The 22,427-nt window shown below is 40.7% G+C and overlaps 1 protein-coding gene and 1 non-coding gene across 2 annotated transcripts; one reads left to right on the top strand and one right to left on the bottom strand.

Annotated features, from left to right (window-relative positions):
• Positions 1–8,923: 8,923 nt before the first annotated feature.
• LOC130978030 (small nucleolar RNA R71) lies at positions 8,924–9,031 on the bottom strand. Its single transcript, XR_009085694.1, has one exon. It is a non-coding gene; the product is annotated as a small nucleolar RNA R71 (small nucleolar RNA).
• Positions 9,032–16,008: 6,977 nt separating this feature from the next.
• On the top strand, positions 16,009–18,012 carry LOC130974001 (uncharacterized; the record flags this gene model as incomplete). The annotated part of the gene is made up of 3 exons (XM_057898704.1): positions 16,009–16,252; positions 16,358–17,067; positions 17,365–18,012. Coding segments are annotated over 3 exons (1,602 nt in total), but the record flags the coding sequence as incomplete, so codon positions are not given.
• Between the last annotated feature and the right edge of the window lie 4,415 nt (positions 18,013–22,427).

Consider the following 22,427-nt stretch of genomic DNA (forward strand, 5'->3'; position numbering starts at 1 on the left):
GGGAAGCAATGTCTGGAGCTAGGAAAGAGCATCGAGCACGTTGCCAACTCAAGAAAGCATTGGCGTGTTTGGCAACAACGCCAGGAAGCTTTGGATGGTGAAGAATGGAGGTAGCACGTTGCTAACTTGGAAATACAAAGGCGTGTTTGCCAAAAACGCCCGCGATTTTAGCAGCCTGACCATGTCCCCTTCAATGGAAGATATCTTGAGCTACAGAGATCCAAACTGAATGCTTCCAGTTGCGTTGGAAAGCTAACATTCAGAGCTTTCCAACCATATATAATAGTCTATGGTGGAGCACAAAATTAAAGCCAAATCAGAGTCATCTTTAGGCCCTAAAAACAAGAACATGAAGTTGAAATTCAAGAAGGCTAGAAGATGAGCCCTGGAGGGGGCACGGGCACGTTGCCAACGTGCTAGCAAGGAGGCATGTTTGGCAACAACGCCAGCCTCATGTCTCTGCTTTGGGAGGCTAGGCACGAGCACGTTACCAACTTGGGGAGATGGGTGCGTTTTTGGCAACAACTTGGCAGCTTGACCTTACCTTCTTTGAGGAAGCATAAATTGAGCTAGGAAGGTCCAATTGAGGTGATTTCAGTGGCATTGGAAAATAGACATCAAGAGCTTTCCAATGATGTATAATAGTCCATATTGAAGCAGAAGGTTGACACTCAAATTCTGGGCTACATTTAGCATGAAAGTAGAGCTAAGAAGAGGAAGAGCAAGTTGTTAGCAACAACTTGGGCTAGCAACGCCCAAGTCTCAAAGCTTACTCCAGGAAAACACCAACCACGTTGCCAACGTGCATTAAGCCTGGAGTTATTGCCAATAACGCCCCTCAATGGGCCAGAATGGTTGCCAACTTGCTCTGCTTCCCCTATTCCTCACAAAGGCCAGCAATTTCTTCAATTGAACCAAGAATTCAACAATGAGAAAGCCCACATTGCTAACCCAAATTGAAGATCTCTGAAGAAGTTTTGGGAGTAGTATAAATAGAAGAGATTGGTGTACTTGTAAAGGACTTTTTGACACTTAGACTTTTTAGACTCTTAGCACTTTTATTTGGAGAACTCTTTAGCACTTCCGGGAGGATACCCGGAGAGCATTTTTGGTTCTTCTTGGAACTTCTCTTCTTCATTTCTTAAGCTTTAAGCATTTCCTTATTCTTCTTCATCCTTCTTTGCATTTTAGTTAAATTTTGGTTTATGGCAATTGTTGTTGAAATTGGAGCGATGACTCACTAAACCCCACTTTCATTAGGGGCAAGAGCTCTGCTTGTTGGAATGCATTGGTGAACTCATCTTTTCCTCCTCAATTCTAGTGGTTGATCTAAAGAGGGAACTCTTGTTCTTCAAAGATTCAACCACCATCGAGAGAGGGGTTAATCTATATGAATTATGTGGTGAATTTGAGGAATGAGCCACATAATTCAGTTTAGAGTTCATCCTTTCATGATTTCTTTAATCAATACACCTTGGTTAGTATGTGAGATGTAACTCTCCTTGGTTGAGATTATGGGAGTTGTGTGGCTGGATTAAATTTGAGCTTCATCTCTTCTCATGAACAATTAGATCACGAGAGTGGCAATTGGTTATGTTGAGAGAAATTGAATCACCAAGAGATTGGGATTCAATTACCCATTTGCCATGGATCTATACCCATGATTGAGAAGGATTTGACTAACATCAATTCATGAAAACTAGCATCTCTGATCCCTAATGATTCTCTCTATCATTAACTCTCATTTCTTTTGCTCTTAGTGCTTGAATACCCATTGCCCAATTCCCTTCTACACTCTTGCAATTTATTATTCTTGTCATTTACATTCTGCTTCTTTATTTCTTGCTATTTACTCTTTTGCTCTTTAGAATTCAGCACTCTATTTTCATGCAATTTACTTTTGATGTCATTTAAGTTTCTTGCAATTTAAGTTTCCGTTATTTACTTTCACTTTATTTCTCTCTTCTAGTTCTTTACATTCTTTGCCATTTAAATTCTTGCAATTATGTCCAAAAATCAAATTGCTCATGAAATCAAAATTATGTTTGCTTGACTAAATCTATCATTTAACTAAAGTTGCTTAATCTACCAATCTCCGTGGGATCGACCTCACTCTTTGTGAGTTTTATTACTTGATACGATCCGGTATACTTGCCGGTTGTACGTGAAATCAAATTTTTACGTATCAAGTTTTTGGCGCCGTTGCCGGGGATTGGAAAAGATTGACAATGATTAAGTGAAAGGTGGTTTAGATTAAGCATTTTTTTTAGTATTTTTGTTAAGCCCACTAACTGTTTGATACTTTGTTTCACTAACTCTAATTCCACTCTAGCTCTAGAGTGTCTCACTTGTGATTTTGGTTCTATTTGTGTATGTCAGGAGCTAGTAGACGTAATATAGAGGACGAGAGAACCCTCCGAAGGATAAGGAGAGCAGAAAGAGGAAAGGGAATAGTTGGTGAAGAAGACTCAGAGGGAGAAGATCAAGTCATGGAGGATGAGATGAACAATCCCCCTGGAGGGGTCAACAACAATGATGGACCACCTAGAAGGGTGCTATCTTCTTATACCATCCCTGATCCAAGACATTATGGGAGCAGTATTGCCACTCCTCCAGTTCAGGCCAATAATTTTGAGTTAAAACCCCAACTCATCACGTTGGTACAAAACAACTGCTCCTATGGAGGGGGACCTCTTGAAGACCCAAATCAATATTTGTCTGTTTTTCTGAGGATATGCAACACAGTGAAGACAAATGGAGTGCATCCAGATGTCTACAAATTGTTTCTATTCCCATTCTCTTTGAGGGACAAGGCCACTCAATGGCTAGAATCATTCCCCAAGGAAAGCCTCGACAATTGGAATGACTTGATGGGCAGATTTCTAGCAAAGTTCTACCCACCTCAAAGAATCATCAAGTTGAAGACAGAGGTTCAAACTTTCAGGCAAATGGAAGGGGAGTCATTGTATGAAGCCTGGGAAAGATATAAGGCACTAATGAGAAGATGTCCACCTGATATGTTTAGTGATTGGGTCAAACTCCAAAACTTCTATGAAGGCTTAAGCTTAGAAGCAAGGAAGGGACTAGACTACTCATCAGGGGGATCACTCAACATGATGAAAACTGCTGAGGAGGCTCAAGACCTCATTGAGATTGTGGCAAACAATCAGTATTATTACTCATCAGAGAGGCAACACAACCCGGCCCCAAAGAAAGGTGTAATAGAGCTTGAAGGTGTTGATGCTATCTTGGCACAAAATAAGTTAATGCACCAACAAATCCAACAACAAATGGAGATGATAACAAAGAGAATGGATGGTTTTCAGCTAGCATCAGTGAACACAACAAATCAACCATCACTTGAATGGAGCCAAGGTGAAGGGACCACTGTTGAACAGCCACAAGAACAAGTTCAATACATGCAAAATACTTCAAATTCTCAGGATGAATTTCATGGTGATACCTACAACTCCTCTTGGAAAAATCACCCCAATCTAAGGTGGGGTGAAAACCATTGGCAAAAGAACAACAACCACAACCACACCCGCAACACAAATAACCAAAATCACCATACCACCAACACTAACCAATATAGAAAAACACAAAACACATATCAACACCCTCATAATAACTCACAAACTCACCAAAACAACTTCCCTGCACCAACATCCAACACACAGAATTACCACACTAATCCACCCAACAACTTCCAACAACAATCAACCCCCATCATATCCCCAATTGACCATCATGAGACCAGAATTGCAAGTCTTGAAGCAACCTTGCAAGCACTCGCTCAAACCACTCAAGCCTTAGCCAAGGGACAAAAGGAACATGAGGTCACCATGAAGAATATTGAGAGACAAGTGGGACAATTAGCCAAACAAGCAGAGCGACCAACCAATGTTCTCCCAAGTGATACAATACCCAACCCAAGAGAAGAATGTAAAGCTCTGCAGTTAAGGAGTGGCAAGGTAGTTGGTGAAAGTTCGAATAAAGAAGCAATAAAACCCAAAGAGCAAGACACAGTGGAAATTCATGTGGAAAGGCAAGATGAAGAAAAGGCTTCAACATCTAACAAAGGCAAAGAGGTTGTCAAGCCACAAGGCAAACCACCCAGTCAAGGAAGCAACCATGATAGCAAGGAGAATGTGAATCCACAACAAGAAAACAAAAATGAAGGAGTAAAAGCCTATGTACCCAAGCTTCCATACCCAACTAGGATACACAAAGGAGCAAAGGACCAACAATTCCCAAGGTTCTTAGAAATCTTCAAGAAACTTGAAATCAACATCCCATTGGCAGAAGCTCTAGAACAGATGCCATTATATGCAAAGTTTCTTAAGGAATTGATTACCAAGAAGAGAAGTTGGCAAGAAAAAGAAACGGTGATTCTCAATCAAGAGTGTAGTGCCATCATTCAAAAAGGGCTACCTCCAAAACTCAAAGACCCTGGTAGCTTCCTCATACCCTGCACGATTGGGAGCATGGCCGTTGACAAATCACTTTGTGACCTTGGAGCAAGCATTAACCTAATGCCTCTTACCATGATGAAGAAAATGATGATTGAAGAGCTTAAACCCACAAGAATGTCACTCCAACTTGCTGACAGATCCATCAAAATACCAAATGGAGTAGTTGAAAACCTCTTGGTGAAGGTGGGAAACTTCATATTCCCAGCTGATTTTGTGGTCCTAGACATGGATGAAGAGGGAAACAATTCAGTTATTCTTGGTAGACCCTTCTTGGCTACAGCTAGAACAATCATTGATGTGGAAAAGGGAGAGATGATTTTTAGAGTACATGATGAGCAAATGACCATAAATGTTTTCAAAGCAATGCAACACCCCGTTGAGAAAGAAAGTTGCATGAGAATTGATGTAGTGGATTCGTTGGTTGAAGAGGTACTTGACACAAACCATCAAGTGAAACAGGAGGAAGTCCAGAATGTTAAAGGACAAGAAGGGAACAAATTGGAAGCATCAGAGGAACCAAGTAAAGCTATGAAAGAAGAGGCACCTGATGAGCGGATAATTTATACACTTTTTGGCATTGTTTTTAGTATATTTTTAGTATGAGCTAGTTAGTTTTTAGTATATTTTTATTAGTTTTTAGTTAAAATTCACTTTTCTGGACTTTACTATGAGTTTGTGTGTTTTTCTGTGATTTCAGGTATTTTCTGGCTGAAATTGAGGGACCTGAGCAAAAATCTGATCCAGAGACTCAAAAGGACTGCAGATGCTGTTGGATTCTGACCTCCCGGCACTCGAAGTGGATTTTCTGGAGCTACAGAAGCCCAATTGGCGCGCTCTCAACGGCGTTGGAAAGTAGACATCCTGGGCTTTCCAGCAATATATAATAGTCCATACTTTGCCCAAGATTTGATGGCCCAAACCGGCGTTCAAAGTCACCTCAAGAAATTCCAACGTTAAACGCCGGAACTGGCACCTAATTGGGAGTTAAACGCCCAAACTGGCACTAAAGCTGGCGTTTAACTCCAAGGAGAGTCTCTACACGAAATTGCTTCATTGCTCAGCCCAAGCACACACCAAGTGGGCCCGGAAGTGGATTTTTATGTCATTTACTCATCTATGTACTAGTTTTCTATAAGTAGGACCTTTTACTATTGTATAAAAACATCAGAGACTTTTGGGTAGCTATCTTTGTTTTATGCTATCTTAGACCTTTGGGAGGCTGGCCATTCGGCCATGCCTAGACTTTATGCTTATGTATTTTCAACGGTGGAGTTTCTACACACCATAGATTAAGGTGTGGAGCTCTGCTGTACCTCGAGTATTAATGCAATTACTATTGTTCTTCCATTCAATTCCGCTTGTTCTTTATCCAAGATATCACTTGTTCTTCAACATGATGAAGGTGATGATTGACACCCATCACCATTCTCACTCATGAACAAGGTGACTGACAACCATTCTTGTTCTACAAGCATCTGAGGCTTAGTGAATATCTCTTGGATTCCTGATTGCACGATGCATGGTTGATCGCCTGACAACCGAGTGCTCGCCTGACAAACGAGCCAACCATTCCGTGAGATCAGAGTCTTCGTGGTATAGGCAAGAACTGATGGCAGCATTCAAGAGAATCCGGAAGGTCTAACCTTGTCTGTGGTATTCTGAGTAGGATTCAATGACTGAATGACTGTGACGTGCTTCAAACCTGTAACCTACTGGGCGTTAGTGACAGACGCAAAAGAGTGATTCTATTCCGGTAGGGGAGGGAACCAAACCGGTGATTGGCAGTACTGTGACAGAGTGCGTGCATTAGCTTTCACTGCGCGGATGGGAGGTAGCTGCTGACAACAGTGAAACCCTACACAAGCTTGCCATGGAAAGGAGTAAGAAGGATTGGATGAAGGCAGTAGGAAAGCAGAGAGACGGAAGGGAAGGCATCTTCATACGCTTGTCTGAAGCTCTTACACCAATGATATACATAAGTATCACTATCCTTATCTTCTATGTTATTTTCGTTCATCATCATATATATTTGAGTTTGCCTGACTAAGATTTACAAGATGACCATAGCTTGCTTCAATGCTAACAATCTCCGTGGGATCGACCCTTACTCACGTAAGGTATTACTTGGACGACCCAGTGCACTTGCTGGTTAGTTGTGCGAAGTTGTGTAATGCCATGGAATTGAACCACCAAGTTTTTGGAGTTCATGACCAGGGATTATGAGAGTTGTGAAAAGTATTGTTCACAATTTCGCGCACCAAGTTTTTGGCGCCGTTGCCGGGGATTGTTCTAGTTTGGACAACTGACGGTTCATCTTGTTGCTTAGATTAGGTATTTATTTTGTCGAAATTCTTGAAGATGAATTCTAGAGTTTCATGATGATTTGTTGAAATCTGGCTGGCTGAGAAGCCATGTCTAATCTGATTGGACCGAGGTTTCAACTTATCACCACAAGAGCTTGTTGATTTTCATCATCTTGCTTTTGGAGCAGTGATCTGCTAAGGCTTGGCTGACCTTTGGTCATGTCTAGTGTTTTGGACCAAAGCTTTCCTTGAAAGCTTGGCTGGCTGTGAAGCCATGTCTAATGCCTGGACCGGAGTCTTAGACTAACATTGCACTGATTCCTGGAATTCTCATTAAGAATTTTGATACCTTTTTCCACTTAATTTTCGAAAAATACAAAAAAATTTACAAAATCATAAAAACCAAAAATATTTGATGCTTCATGCTTAAGTCTAGTGTCTCATCTTAAGTTTGGTGTCAATTGCATGCATTCATTCATGTGTCTTAAGGATCCTCAAGTAATTCTTGATGATTTTTGTGTTCTAATCTTTGAACTCTATTGACTTGAAGTATTTTGTGTGTCTCATATGCATTCTCATATTGTTAGTGTCAGTAGTATACAAACTGCTAAGTTTGGTGTCTTGCATGCATTGTTATTTGATTCTTGTTGCATTTTGATTATTAAAAAATCCAAAAATATTTTTAATTTGTGTCTTTTCAAGTCAATGATACAAAGAATTGAAGATTCAGAACATGCTGCAGAGGAATTATACAGAAAAAGCTGAGCATTCAAAAATGCCCAGTGAAGAAGGCAGACTGGCGTTTAAACGCCAGCCAGGGTACCTGGTTGGGCATTTAACGCCCAAAAAGGTAGCATTTTGGGCGTTAAACGCCAGAATGTATACCATTCTGGGCGTTTAACGCCAGGATGGTGCTAGGGGGAAGATTTTGTTTTCAAATCAATTTTTTTTCAAGTTTTCAAAGTTTTTCAAAACCAAATCTTTTTCAAATCATATCTTTTCAATCAAATGTTTTCAAAATCAATTTCTTTCCTTTCTCAAAGATACTTACTAACAATTAATGATTTGATTGAACATTTTTTGCCTTTTCTATTAAGAAAGGTTTTATGTTTGAATCATATCTTTTCTTGTTAGGCAAGTCATTAATATTTTTTTAAAATCATATCTTTTCAAATTGTTTTCAAATCATATCTTTTAAAATTGTTTTCAAATCATATCTTCTCAATCACATCTTTTTAAAACCATAACTTTTCAATCAAATCTTTTTAACCACATCTTTTTCAAAATAGTTTCAATCAAATCTTTTTGACTTCTAATTTTAAAAATCTTTTTCAAAAATCACTTGATTTCTTTTCCACTTTCAATTTTCGAAAATTATCAACATCTTTTTGATTGAATTTTCGAAAATCCTCTTCCCTCCTTCTCACATCCTTCTATTTATGGAGTACTACTCCTTCTAAATGCACAATTCGAACTCTAACTAATAAAGTTCGAATTCTTCTTCTCCTTCTTCTTACTATTTCTCTTTTCCTCTGACACTTCAAGGAATCTCTATACTGTGACATAGAGGATTCCACATTTTCTTTTTCTCTCCTCTTTCATATGAGCAGGAGCAGAGACAAAGGCATTCTTGTTGAAGCTGATCCTGAACCTGAAAGGACCTTGAAGAGAAAGCTAAGAGAAGCTAAAGCACAACTCTCTTTAGAGGACCTGACCGAATTCTTCAAAGAAGAAGAAGACATGGCAGCCGAAAACAACAATAATGCAAACAATGCAAGGAAGGTGCTGGGTGACTTTACTGCACCTACTCCCGATTTCTATGGGAGAAGCATCTCTATCCCTGCCATTGGAGCAAACAACTTTGAGCTTAAGCCTCAATTAGTTTCTCTAATGCAACAGAATTGCAAGTTCCATGGACTTCCAATGGAAGATCCTCATCAGTTTTTAGCTGAATTCTTGCAAATCTGTGACACAGTCAAGACTAATGGGGTTAACCCTGAGGTCTACAGACTGATGCTATTCCCTTTTGCTGTAAGAGACAGAGCTAGAATATGGTTGGATTCTCAACCTAAAGAAAGCCTGGACTCTTGGGAAAAGCTAGTCAATGCCTTCTTGGCAAAGTTCTTTCCACCACAAAGATGGAGTAAGCTTAGAGTGGAAGTCCAAACCTTCAGACAGAAGGATGGAGAATCCCTCTATGAAGCTTGGGAAAGATACAAACAATTAATCAGAAGATGTCCTTCAGACATGCTTTCTGAATGGAGCATCATAGGTATTTTCTATGATGGTCTCTCTGAACTATCCAAGATGTCTTTGGATAGCTCTGCTGGAGGATCTCTTCATCTGAAGAAGACGCCTGCAGAAGCTCAAGAATTGATTGAAATGGGTGCAAATAACCAATTCATGTACACTTCTGAAAGAAATCCTGTGAACAATGGGACTAGTCAGAAGAAAGGAGTTTTTGAGATTGATACTCTGAACGCCATTTTGGCTCAGAACAAGATATTGACTCAACAAGTCAACTTGATTTCTCAAAGTCTGTCTGGAATGCAAAATGCACCAAGCAGTACTAAGGAAGCTTCATCTGAGGAAGAAGCCTATGATCCTGAGAACCCTTCAATGGAAGAGGTGAATTACCTAGGAGAACCCTATGGAAACACCTACAATTCTTCATGGAGAAATCACCCCAATTTCTCATGGAAGAATCAAGAGAGACCTCAACAAGGTTTCAAAAACAATAATGGTGGAAGAAACAGGTTTAGCAATGGCAAGCCTTTTCCATCATCTTCTCAGCAACAGACAGAGAGTTCTAAGCAGAATATTTCTGACTTAGCAACAATGGTCTCTGATCTAATAAAGACCACTCAAAGTTTCATGAATGAAACAAGGTCCTCCATCAGAAATTTGGAAGGACAAGTGGGTCAGCTGAGCAAGAAAGTTACTGAACTCCCTCCTAGCACTCTCCCAAGTAATACAGAAGAAAATCCAAAAGGAGAGTGCAAAGCCATAGACATGGCCGAATATGGAGAGGAAAGAGAGGAGGAGGACGCCACTGAGGAGGACCTCAGTGGGCGTGTACCAATCTCCTCTGAGTTCCTCAATGAGGAACAATGGGAATCAAAGGCTCAAAATGAGACCATAGAGATTCCATTGGACTTACTTCTGCCATTCATGAGCTCTGATGAGTATTCTTCCTCTGAAGAGGATGAGTATGTCACTGAAGAGCAAGTTGCTAAATACCTTGGAGCAATCATGAAACTGAATGACAAGTTATTTGGAAATGAGACTTGGGAAGATGAACCTCCCTTGCTCACCAAAGAACTGGATGACTTGTCTAGGCAGAAACTGCCTCAAAAAAGGCAGGATCCTGGGAAGTTTTCTATACCTTGTACCATAGGCACCATGACCTTCAAGAAGGCCTTGTGTGACTTAGGGTCAAGTGTAAACCTCATGCCCCTCTCTGTAATGGAGAAATTAGGGATCTTTGAGGTGCAAGCTGCAAGAATCTCATTAGAGATGGCAGACAATTCAAGAAAACAAGCTCATGGACTTGTAGAGAATGTTTTGGTGAAGATTGAAGACCATTACATCCCTACTGATTTCATAGTCCTAGAGACTGGGAAGTGCATGGATGAATCCATCATCCTTGGCAGACCCTTCCTAGCCACAGCAAAGGCTGTGATTGATGTTGATAGAGGAGAGTTGATCATTCAAGTGAATGAAGAATCCTTGGTGTTTAAGGCCCAAGGGCATCCCTCTATCATCATGGAGAGGAAGCATGAAGAGCTTCTCTCAAAACAGAGCCAAGCAGAGCCCCCACAGTCAAACTCTAAGTTTGGTGTTGGGAGGCCACAACCAAACTCTAAGTTTGGTGTTGAACCCCCACATTCAAACTCTAAGTTTGGTGTTGGGAGGTTCCAACACGGTTCTGAGTATTTCTGAGGCTCCATGAGAGTCCTCTGTCAAGCTAATGACATTAAAGAAGCGCTTGTTGGGAGGCAACCCAATGTTTTATAGTTAACTATTTTCTTTTGTTATTTTATCTTTTTTGTAGGTTGATGATCATAAGAAGTCACAAAAACAATGAAAAAAGCAAAAACAAAATGAAAAACAGGAAGAAAAACAGCACACCCTGGAGGAGAAGAAGCTGGCGTTCAAACGCCAGTAATGCTAGCTGTTGGGCGTTTAACGCCCAGTCTGGCACCATTCTGGGCGTTTAACGCCAGAAAGGGGCACCAGACTGGCGTTAAACGCCAGTAAAGGGCAACAACCTGGTGTTAAACGCCAGGAATGGGCACCAGCCCGGCGTTTAACGCCAGAAATAGCTCAAAACGTGATTTTGAGCAACATTTGGTGCAGGGATGACTTTTCCTTGACACCACAGGATCTGTGGACCCCACAGGACCCCACCATCACTTTCTCTCTTCTTCCCCCATTCACCAATCACCTCAATACCTCTTCCCCAAAAACCCTTCACCTATCAAATCCCATCTTTCTCTTCACCACTCACATCCATCCTTCATAAATCCCCACCAACCTCACCCTTCAAATTCAAACCACTTTCCCTCCCAAACCCACCCATCATGGCCGAACCATTACCCCCCCTCTCTCCTATATATACCCTTCTTCAACCCTTCATTTTCACACAACCTAAACACCCCTTCTTTCCCTTCTTGGCCGAACACACCACCCTCCCCCTCTTCCTCATTTCTTCTTCTTCTACTCTCTTCTTTCTTCTTTTGCTCGAGGACGAGCAAACATTTTAAGTTTGGTGTGGTAAAAGCGTTGCTTTTTCATTTTTCCATAACCGTTTATGGCATCCAAGGCCGGAAAAACCTCTAGAAAGAGGAAAGGGAAGGCAAAAGCTTCCACCTCCGAGTCATGGGAGATGGATAGATTCCTCTCAAGGGTGCATCAAGACCACTTCTATGAAGTTGTGGCCTTGAAGAAGGTGATCCCCGAGGTCCCCTTTTCACTCAAAAAGGGTGAATATCCGGAGATCCGCCATGAGATCCGAAGAAGAGGTTGGGAAGTACTTACCAACCCCATTCAACAAGTCGGAATCTTGATGGTTCAAGAGTTCTATGCCAATGCATGGATCACCAAGAACCATGACCAAAGTGTGAACCCGAATCCAAAGAATTATCTCACTATGGTTCGGGGGAAATACTTGGATTTTAGTCCGGAGAGTGTGAGGGTGGCGTTCAACTTGCCTATGATGCAAGGAGATGAGCATCCTTACACTAGAAGGGTCAACTTTGATCAAAAGTTGGACCAAGTCCTCACAACCATATGTGAAGAGGGCGCACAATGGAAGCAAGATTCAAGAGGCAAGCCGGTTCAATTAAGAAGGCATGACCTCAAGCCCGTGGCTAGAGGATGGTTAGAGTTCATACAATGCTCAATCATTCCCACTAGCAACCGGTCCGAAGTTACCATAGACCGGGCCATCATGATCCATAGCATCATGATTGGAGAAGAAATAGAAGTTCATGAGGTTATAGCCCAAGAACTCTACAAGGTGGCGGACAAGACCTCCACTTTGGCAAGGTTAGCCTTTCCTCACCTCATCTGTCACCTCTGTTATTCAGTTGGAGTTGACATAGAGGGAGATACCCCCATTGATGAGGACAAGCCCATCACCAAGAAAAGGATGGAGTACACAAGAGACCCCTCTCACCATGAGAGCCCTGAGATTCCTCAAGGGATGCACTTTCCTCCACAAAATTATTGGGAGCAACTAAACACCTCCCTAGGAGAATTGAGTTCCAACATGGGACAACTAAGGGTGGAGCATCAAGAACACTCCATTCTCCTCCATGAAATTAGAGAAGACCAAAGAATCATGAGGGAGGAGCAACAAAGACAAGGAAGAGACATTGAGGAGCTCAAGCACTCCATAGGATCTTCAAGAGCAAGAAAGAGCCGCCATCACTAAGGTGGACCCGTTCCTTGATTTCCTTGTTCTTTATTCTTCTGTTTTTCGATTTTTATGCTTATGGTTATCCATGTTTGTGTCTTGTGATCATTAGTGTCTTAGTGTCTATGCCTTAAAGTTATGAATGTCCTATGAATCCATCACCTTTCTTGAATAAAAATTGTTCTTAATTGAAAAGGAGAAGAATTGCATGAATTCTGAATTTTATAATAGTTTAATTATTTTGATGTGGTGGCAACACTTTTGTTCTCTGAATGTATGCTTGAACAGTGCATATGTCTTTTGAACTTGTGGTTCATGAATGTTGGCTCTTGAAAGAATGATGAAAAAGGAGACATGTTACTGAGGATCTGAAAAATCATTAAAAATGATTCTTGAAGCAAGAAAAAGCAGTGAATACAAAAAAAAAAAAAGAGAAAGCAAACGAAAAAAAAAAAAAAAAAAAAAACCGAAAAAAAAAAAGAGAAAGAAAAAGAAAGAAATAAAGTTGTGATCCAAGGCAAATAAGAGTGTGCTTAAGAACCCTGGACACCTCTAATTGGGGACTTTAGCAAAGCTGAGTCACAATCTGAAAAGGTTCACCCAATTATGTGTCTGTGGCATGTATGTATCCGGTGGTAATACTGGAAGACAAAGTGCTTTGGGCCACAGCCAAGACTCAATAAGTAGCTGTGTTCAAGAATCATCATACTTAACTAGGAGAATAAATAACACTATCTGGATTCTGAGTTCCTAAAGAAGCCAATCATTCTGAATTACAAGGGATAGAGTGAGATGCCAAAACTATTCAGAGGCAAAAAGATAAAAGCCCCGCTCATCTAATTAATACTGATCTTCATAGATGTTTTTGAAGTTCATTGCATATTCTCTTCTTTTTATCTTATTTGATTTTCAGTTGCTTGAGGACAAGCAACAATTTAAGTTTGGTGTTGTGATGAGCGGATAATTTATACACTTTTTTGCATTGTTTTTAGTATATTTTTAGTATGAGCTAGTTAGTTTTTAGTATATTTTTATTAGTTTTTAGTTAAAATTCACTTTTCTGGACTTTACTATGAGTTTGTGTGTTTTTCTGTGATTTCAGGTATTTTTTGGCTGAAATTGAGGGACCTGAGCAAAAATCTGATCCAGAGACTCAAAAGGACTGCAGATGCTGTTGGATTCTGACCTCCCTGCACTCGAAGTGGATTTTCTGGAGCTACAGAAGCCCAATTGGCGCGCTCTCAACGGCGTTGGAAATTAGACATCCTGGGCTTTCCAGCAATATATAATAGTCCCTACTTTGCCCAAGATTTGATGGCCCAAACCGGCGTTCAAAGTCACCTCAAGAAATTCCAGCGTTAAACGCCGGAACTGGCACCTAATTGGGAGTTAAACGCCCAAACTGGCACTAAAGCTGGCGTTTAACACCAAGGAGAGTCTCTACACGAAATTGCTTCATTGCTCAGCCCAAGCACACACCAAGTGGGCCCGGAAGTGGATTTTTATGTCATTTACTCATCTATGTACTAGTTTTCTATAAGTAGGACCTTTTACTATTGTATAAAAATATCAGAGACTTTTGGGTAGCTATCTTTGTTTTATGCTATCTTAGACCTTTGGGAGGCTGGCCATTCGGCCATGCCTAGACTTTATGCTTATGTATTTTCAACGGTGGAGTTTCTACACACCATAGATTAAGGTGTGGAGCTCTGCTGTACCTCGAGTATTAATGCAATTACTATTGTTCTTCCATTCAATTCCGCTTGTTCTTTATCCAAGATATCACTTGTTCTTCAACATGATGAAGGTGATGATTGACACCCATCACCATTCTCACTCATGAACAAGGTGACTGACAACCATTCTTGTTCTACAAGCATCTGAGGCTTAGTGAATATCTTTTGGATTCCTGATTGCACGATGCATGGTTGATCGCCTGACAACCGAGTGCTCGCCTGACAAACGAGCCAACCATTCCGTGAGATCAGAGTCTTCGTGGTATAGGCAAGAACTGATGGCAGCATTCAAGAGAATCCGGAAGGTCTAACCTTGTCTGTGGTATTCTGAGTAGGATTCAATGACTGAATGACTGTGACGTGCTTCAAACCTGTAACCTACTGGGCGTTAGTGACAGACGCAAAAGAGTGATTCTATTCCGGTAGGGGAGGGAACCAAACCGGTGATTGGCAGTATTGTGACAGAGTGCGTGCATTAGCTTTCACTGCGCGGATGGGAGGTAGCTGCTGACAACAGTGAAACCCTACACAAGCTTGCCATGGAAAGGAGTAAGAAGGATTGGATGAAGGCAGTAGGAAAGCAGAGAGACGGAAGGGAAGGCATCTTCATACGCTTGTCTGAAGCTCTTACACCAATGATATACATAAGTATCACTATCCTTATCTTCTATGTTATTTTCGTTCATCATCATATATATTTGAGTTTGCCTGACTAAGATTTACAAGATGACCATAGCTTGCTTCAATGCTAACAATCTCCGTGGGATCGACCCTTACTCACGTAAGGTATTACTTGGACGACCCAGTGCACTTGCTGGTTAGTTGTGCGAAGTTGTGTAATGCCATGGAATTGAACCACCAAGTTTTTGGAGTTCATGACCAGGGATTATGAGAGTTGTGAAAAGTATTGTTCACAATTTCGCGCACCAGCACCACAGCAAGAGTTGAAACCACTACCTCCTCATCTTAAATATGCATTTCTTGGTGAAAAGGACAGCTTCCCAGTGATCATAAATTCTACATTGAGTGTAGAGGAAGAAGAAAAGCTCCTTGTAGTATTGAAAACTTACAAAGAGGCGTTGGGATGGACCATAGATGACTTGAAAGGCATAAGCCCTGCCATATGCATGCACAAGATACTTCTAGAGGAGAATTCCAAACCAGTGGTGCAACCCCAAAGAAGATTGAATCCCACAATGAAGGAGGTTGTTCAAAAGGAAGTCTTGAAGTTGTGTAAAGCTGGGATCATCTACCCTATATCTGACAGTCCATGGGTCAGTCCAGTGCAAGTAGTACCTAAGAAAGGGGGGATGACTGTTATTGTTAATGAGAAGAATGAGCTTATTCCAACACGAACAGTGACAGGGTGGAGAATGTGCATAGACTATAGGAGGCTGAATGATGCCACACGAAAAGATCACTTTCCTCTCCCTTTCATTGATCAGATGCTTGAAAGGTTGGCTGGCCATGCCTATTATTGTTTTCTTGATGGATATTCTGGGTATAACCAGATAGTGGTTGACCCCATGGATCAAGAGAAGACTTCCTTTACTTGTCCCTTTGGAGTCTTTGCATACAGGAGAATGCCATTTGGACTGTGTAATGCTCCAGCTACCTTTCAAAGGTGCATGCTATCAATCTTCTCAGACATGGTAGAAAAATTTATTGAAGTCTTTATGGATGATTTCTCTGTTTTTGGTGATTCGTTCAATACTTGCTTGCACCATCTTACCTTAGTCTTGAAAAGGTGCCAAGAAACCAATTTAGTTTTGAATTGGGAGAAATGCCATTTCATGGTACCCGAAGGCATTGTTCTTGGTCATAAAATTTCAAGAAAGGGTATAGAAGTTGACAAGGCAAAAGTAGAAATTATAGAAAAACTTCCTTTGCCAACTAGTGTGAAAGCCGTTAGAAGTTTCTTAGGGCATGCTGGATTCTATAGGAGATTCATCAAAGATTTTTCCAAAATAGCAAAGCCACTAAGCAATTTGCTGGTGGCAGACAATCCTTTTATCTTTGATGATGAATGCAAACATGCTTTTGAAACTCTAAAGACTAAGCTCACCACAGCACCAATCATCACACCCCCATGTTGGGGACTACCTTTTGAACTCATGTGTGATGCAAGTAACCTTGCAATTGGTGCTGTGTTGGGGCAGAGGAAGGAAAAGAAGCTTCATGTTATCTACTATGCAAGTAAGGTATTGAATGAAACTCAAAAGAACTACACTACAACAGAGAAAGAGTTACTAGCTGTGGTATATGCTTTTGATAAGTTTAGACAATATTTGATTGGATCTAAAGTTTTAGTGTATACTGACCATGCTGCTCTTAAGTATCTTATGTCAAAACAGGATGCCAAACCAAGGCTAATCAGATGGGTGCTACTCCTACAAGAATTTGACATTGAGATAAAAGATAGAAAGGGCAATGAAAATCAAGTTGCTGACCACTTATCAAGGCTACCACAAGATGCATGCCAAGACAACGTTCCATCCATAAATGAAGAATTTCCAGATGAGCATCTCTTGCAAATCCAACATGTCCCTTGGTTTGCGGATATGGCCAACTACAAGGCGGGGAGAATCATCCCACAAGAGTACACAAAACAACAAGTCAAGAAGCTACTACATGAGGCTAAGTTCTTCTTCTGGGATGAACCATTCTTGTTCAAAAGATGCCCAGATGGAATGATAAGAAGATGTGTGTCAGAAGGTGAGATGAAGGACATACTATGGCATTGTCACAACTCTAGCTATGGTGGTCATTTTGGAGCGGAAAGAACAGCTGCAAAGGTCCTTCAAAGTGGTTTCTACTGGCCTTCAATCTTCAAGGATGCTAGGGAGTTTGTGAGCCAATGCAATGAATGTCAAAGAACAAGGGGTTTGTCAAAGAAAAATGAGATGCCTTAAAAGTTCATTTTGGAAGTGGAACTCTTTGATCTGTGGGGAATAGACTTCATGGGACCCTTTCCTCCATCTTACACATTCAAATACATTTTGGTAGCAGTAGAGTATGTCTCCAAATGGGTAGAAGCAATAGCCACCACCACATGTGATACCAACGTGGTCTTGCAATTCCTCAAGAAGAACATCTTCACTAGATTTGGAGTGCCCAAAGGACTCATAAGTGATGGGGGAAGCCACTTCTGCAACAAGCAACTAAATTCTTTACTCCACAAATATGGTGTTACTCACAAAGTAGCTACCCCATATCACCCACAAACCAATGGGCAAGCTGAACTTGCCAACAGAGAGCTAAAAAGGATTTTGGAGAAAAATGTGGGAACAACAAGAAAGGATTGGGTTAGGAAGCTGGATGATGCACTTTGGGCATATAGGACAGCCTTCAAGACACCCATAGGAAAATCTCCATTTCAGCTGGTGTATGGAAAGGCATGCCACCTCCCTGTGGAGCTTGAACATAAGGCCTTTTGGGCCACCAAACTTCTGAATTTAGATGCTCAAGCAGCAGGAGAGAAGAGGTTGCTACAACTCAATGAACTTGAGGAGTTCAGATTGGAGGCATATGAAAATGCCAAAATATACAAAGAGAGAGCAAAGAGATGGCATGATAAGAGGATCTCTCAAAGAACATTCGAACCAGGCCAAAGGGTGTTGTTATTCAATTCGAGATTGAAGATTTTCCCTGGGAAGCTGAGGTTTAGATGGACTGGCCCATACACCATCATCAAAGTATCACCTCATGGCTATGTCGAATTACTTGATGAAGCCTCTAAACAAACTTTCACAGCTAATGGACACAGGGTGAAGCACTATTTTGGTGGCCCCTGGAGCAAGGAAGAGAGTGTGCAACTCTTAACATGAGCAAAGAAGCTGCAGTGTCAAGCTAAGGACAATAAACAAGCGCTTCATGGGAGGCAACCCATGCACAGGGAGTCTTTTATTTTCATACTTTAGTAACCAATAATGATTAAGTAGACTAGTACATGGTGTATGCAAAACACTAAGTTTGGTGTGGCCAATCTTGAAGTAATGGTAAAAGTGTGTTCTACAACACTTAGCCACAGACTAAGTTTGGTGTCCATACATACACGAAAATGCTAGACTATGAAAGTACAGTCATCATTTTAGTTATATAAAAAAAAACGTGAAATAGCATATAATGTAGGTAAAATACTAAGTTTGATGTGGCTATCTTTGGAATTAATTCCATAGAACACTTAGTCACAAACTAAGTTTGGTGTCTTTACTTACATTACTAATGCTAGAAAAAATAGATTAGGGAATCAATTCATAAATTTTAATTTTAGTTTAGTCAATTTTGCATAGGAATATCATCATAAGTTGTTAGCTAGTAATGTCACTTTAAGAATCTCAAGCTTTTGAAATTTTGTTGCAGGAAAGAAAGAAAGAAGACCCAAAGGGCAAAGGAAAGCAAGGAGAATCAAGCAAAGAAAAAGGGACATGAAGACTAAAGGTGGTGAAGTTCCTTTGTTTTTATTTATGTTTTATTAAATAAAGAAGATGTATGTCTGAAATATGGTATACCTTCTAGGATGCATTTTCTTTTTGAAGCATTATCTTTTATGTTGCCCATTCCATGCATCACCACTCACGGATTTGGAATGGTTGTTTGTCTTAAGTACTTTTACTTGTCAATGGAATAAAAGATGTAGTTTGAGCAAGAACAGAGAGAATCCTAGTTTAAAAAAGAATCATGTTGTCCCATGAGAAAAGTGCTAGCATACATGCATTTATTGTGAAAGAGTCAAGGCTCAATGAGCTCAAAAGAATGCTTGCTTATACAAGACTAGTTCGGTTAAGGATCACAAAGACTTTATCAGTAATAGCACAAATAGCCTTGACAATAAAGAAAACAGAAGACAAAGAATGAAAGGCTAGGCATCAATGACAAAGTTTGGATATGTGTCTGTGGTGATTGATGTTAGGAGACATACTTGGGCTAGTAAATCCGAGGGGTGCTTCATCACCCGATAACTTGAGTTAACTAACTCGGGATTATCGATTGAAAACTCACAATCAAGAGTAGCTCCATAACAGAACATTTAGCAACCCAAAGAGGTGCTGGACACCACTATCCAAATAAAATTTCAATGTTATATGCCTGTGATTGAATGTGTTAAGGAGAGAGGCTTGAGTTAGTAAATCTTTAAGAGTGTCTCAACACTTAACAACTTGAACCAACTGGTTTGGGATTGTTGATTGAAAGCTTATGCTAAAGAGCCGCCTTAAGACAAGATTTCGAGCTCAATTGAAAAAAAAAGAAAGAAAAAAAAAGAAAAAAGAAGCAGAAAAAAAAAGAATGGTTCAAGGATCATGTGCTACGGTATAGAATAAGAAGTCTAGCGAAGTTAACCAATTTAGCATTGAAGCAAGCATTTTAATTGAAAAATTGAATAGCCATGTTCATTTACAATGAATCAAGGACCACACAAATGAGGATGATATGTTCAAAAAAAAAATTTACTCTCTAGTAGAACATTCAAGTCTCACATCTTGGATTCTTGTGACAAAGTTTTTATATTTTGCTTGAGGACAAGCAACACTTTAAGTTTGGTGTTGTGATGCAATTGCATATTTGTTATATTAGCTAGTTAGTTTAGTTGGTTGATGAGCGGATAATTTGTATACTTTTTGGCATTGTTTTTAGTATGTTTTTGATATGATATAGTTAGTTTTTAGCATATTTTTATTAGTTTTTAATTAAAAATCACTTTTCTGGACTTTACTATGAGTTTGTGTGTTTTTCTGTGATTTCAGGTATTTTCTGGCTGAAATTGAGGGACCTGAGCAAAAATCTGATTCAGAGACTAAAAAGGACTGCAGATGCTGTTGGATTCTGACCTCCCTGCATTCGAAGCGGATTTTCTGGAGCTACAGAAGCCCAATTGGCGCGCTCTCAACGGCGTTGGAAAGTAGACATCCTGGGCTTTCCAGCAATATATAATAGTCCATACTTTGCCCAAGATTTGATGGCCCAAACCGGCGTTCAAAGTCACCTCAAGGAATCCCAGCGTTAAACGCTGGAACTGGCACCCAAATGGGAGTTAAACGCCCAAACTGGCACCAAAGCTGGCGTTTAACTCCAAGAAGAGTCTCTACACGAAATTGCTTCATTGCTCAGCCCAAGCACACACCAAGTGGGCCCGGAAGAGGATTTTTATGTCATTTACTCATTTCTGTACACCCTAGGCTACTAGTTTCTTATAAGTAGGACCTTTTACTATTGTATAAAAAAAAATCTTTTGATCACTTTTAGATCTCTAGATCATCTTTGGACATTCTAGTTCTTAGATCATTGGGAGGCTGGCCATTCGGCCATGCCTAGACCTTGTTCTTATGTATTTTCAACGGTGGAGTTTCTACACACCATAGATTAAGGTGTGGAGCTCTGCTGTACCTCGAGTATTAATGCAATTACTATTGTTCTTTCATTCAAATTCCGCTTGTTCTTTATCCAAGATATCACTTGTTCTTCAACATGATGAAGGTGATGATTGACGCCCATCACCATTCTCACTCATGAACAAAGTGACTGACAACCACTCTTGTTCTACAAGCATTTGAGGCTTGGTGAATATCTCTTGGATTCCTGATTGCACGATGCATGGTTGATCGCCTGACAACCGAGTGCTCGCCTGACAAACGAGCCAACCATTCCGTGAGATCAGAGTCTTCGTGGTATAGGCAAGAACTGATGGCAGCATTCAAGAGAATCCGGAAGGTCTAACCTTGTCTGTGGTATTCTGAGTAGGATTCAATGATTGAATGACTGTGACGTGCTTCAAACCTGTAACCTACTGGGCATTAGTGACAGACGCAAAAGAGTTATTCTATTCCGGTAGGGGAGGGAACCACACCGGTGATTGGCAGCACTGTGACAGAGTGTGTGCATTAGCTTTCACTGCGAGGATGGGAGGTAGCTGCTGACAACAGTGAGACCCTATACGAGCTTGCCATGGAAAGGAGTAAGAAGGGTTGGATGAAGACAGTAGGAAAGCAGAGAGACGGATGGGAAGGCATCTTCATACACTTGTCTGAAGCTCTTACACCAATGAATTACATAAGTATCACTATCTTTACCTTTATGTTATTTTCGTTCATCACCATATATATCTGAGTTTGCCTGACTAAGATTTACAAGATGACCATAGCTTGCTTCAATACTAACAATCTCCGTGGGATCGACCCTTACTCACGTAAGGTTTATTACTTGGACGACCCAGTGCACTTGCTGGTTAGTTGTGCGAAGTTGTGTAATGCCATGGTATTGAGCGCACCAAGTTTTTGGAGCCATTACCAGGGATTATGAGAGTTGTGAAAAAGTATAGTTCACAATTTCGCGCACCATTGGTTTTAGCTTAATTTCACTCATTTTCTCTAAATATACAAGTCCTTTTATGAGTTTTGTCTTCATGCATGAGAATACCAAGGAACATGTTGATTCTAGCCAAATTCATGCAAATGATTTAAGGAATAAATACATGAATGAGTATGAATGAATCTCATGAAATTTATTGCATGAATTGGTAAGACTTTGAAGCTATTTCCCTTGTTGATGATAGGTGATGAAACAAGAAAGCATGGAAGCAAGAATGAGGCAAGCTGGGCAAGGAGAAGAGAAGTACATGTTGGCGTTGCCAACTTGATGGAAGGCTGCGTTGTTGGGGGCAACGCCAGGCAGCCTTGGAAGAGAAGTTGGCGTTGCCAACTTGGTGAAAGGCTGCGTTGTTGGAGGCAACGCCAGGCAGTCTTGGAAGAGAAGTTGGCGTTGCCAACTTGAAGAAAAGGGTGCGTGTTTGAAGGCAACGCCCAGGCAAGCAAAGAGCTGAGCCAAGGAGAGCTCGAGGGCGTTGCCAACGTGGGAATGAAGAGGCGTTATTCAAGACAACGCAGGCTAACAACGCTGAGTGGAAAGCTTGGCCCAGGAAAAGGAGATGCACGTTGCCAACGCCAAGTTATGAAGGCGTGTTCCTTGGCAACGTAGCAAGCAACTTTGGCATCAAATG

This window comes from Arachis stenosperma, chromosome 4, assembly GCF_014773155.1.
Source record: "Arachis stenosperma cultivar V10309 chromosome 4, arast.V10309.gnm1.PFL2, whole genome shotgun sequence".
NCBI classification, from domain to species: domain Eukaryota; kingdom Viridiplantae; phylum Streptophyta; class Magnoliopsida; order Fabales; family Fabaceae; genus Arachis; species Arachis stenosperma.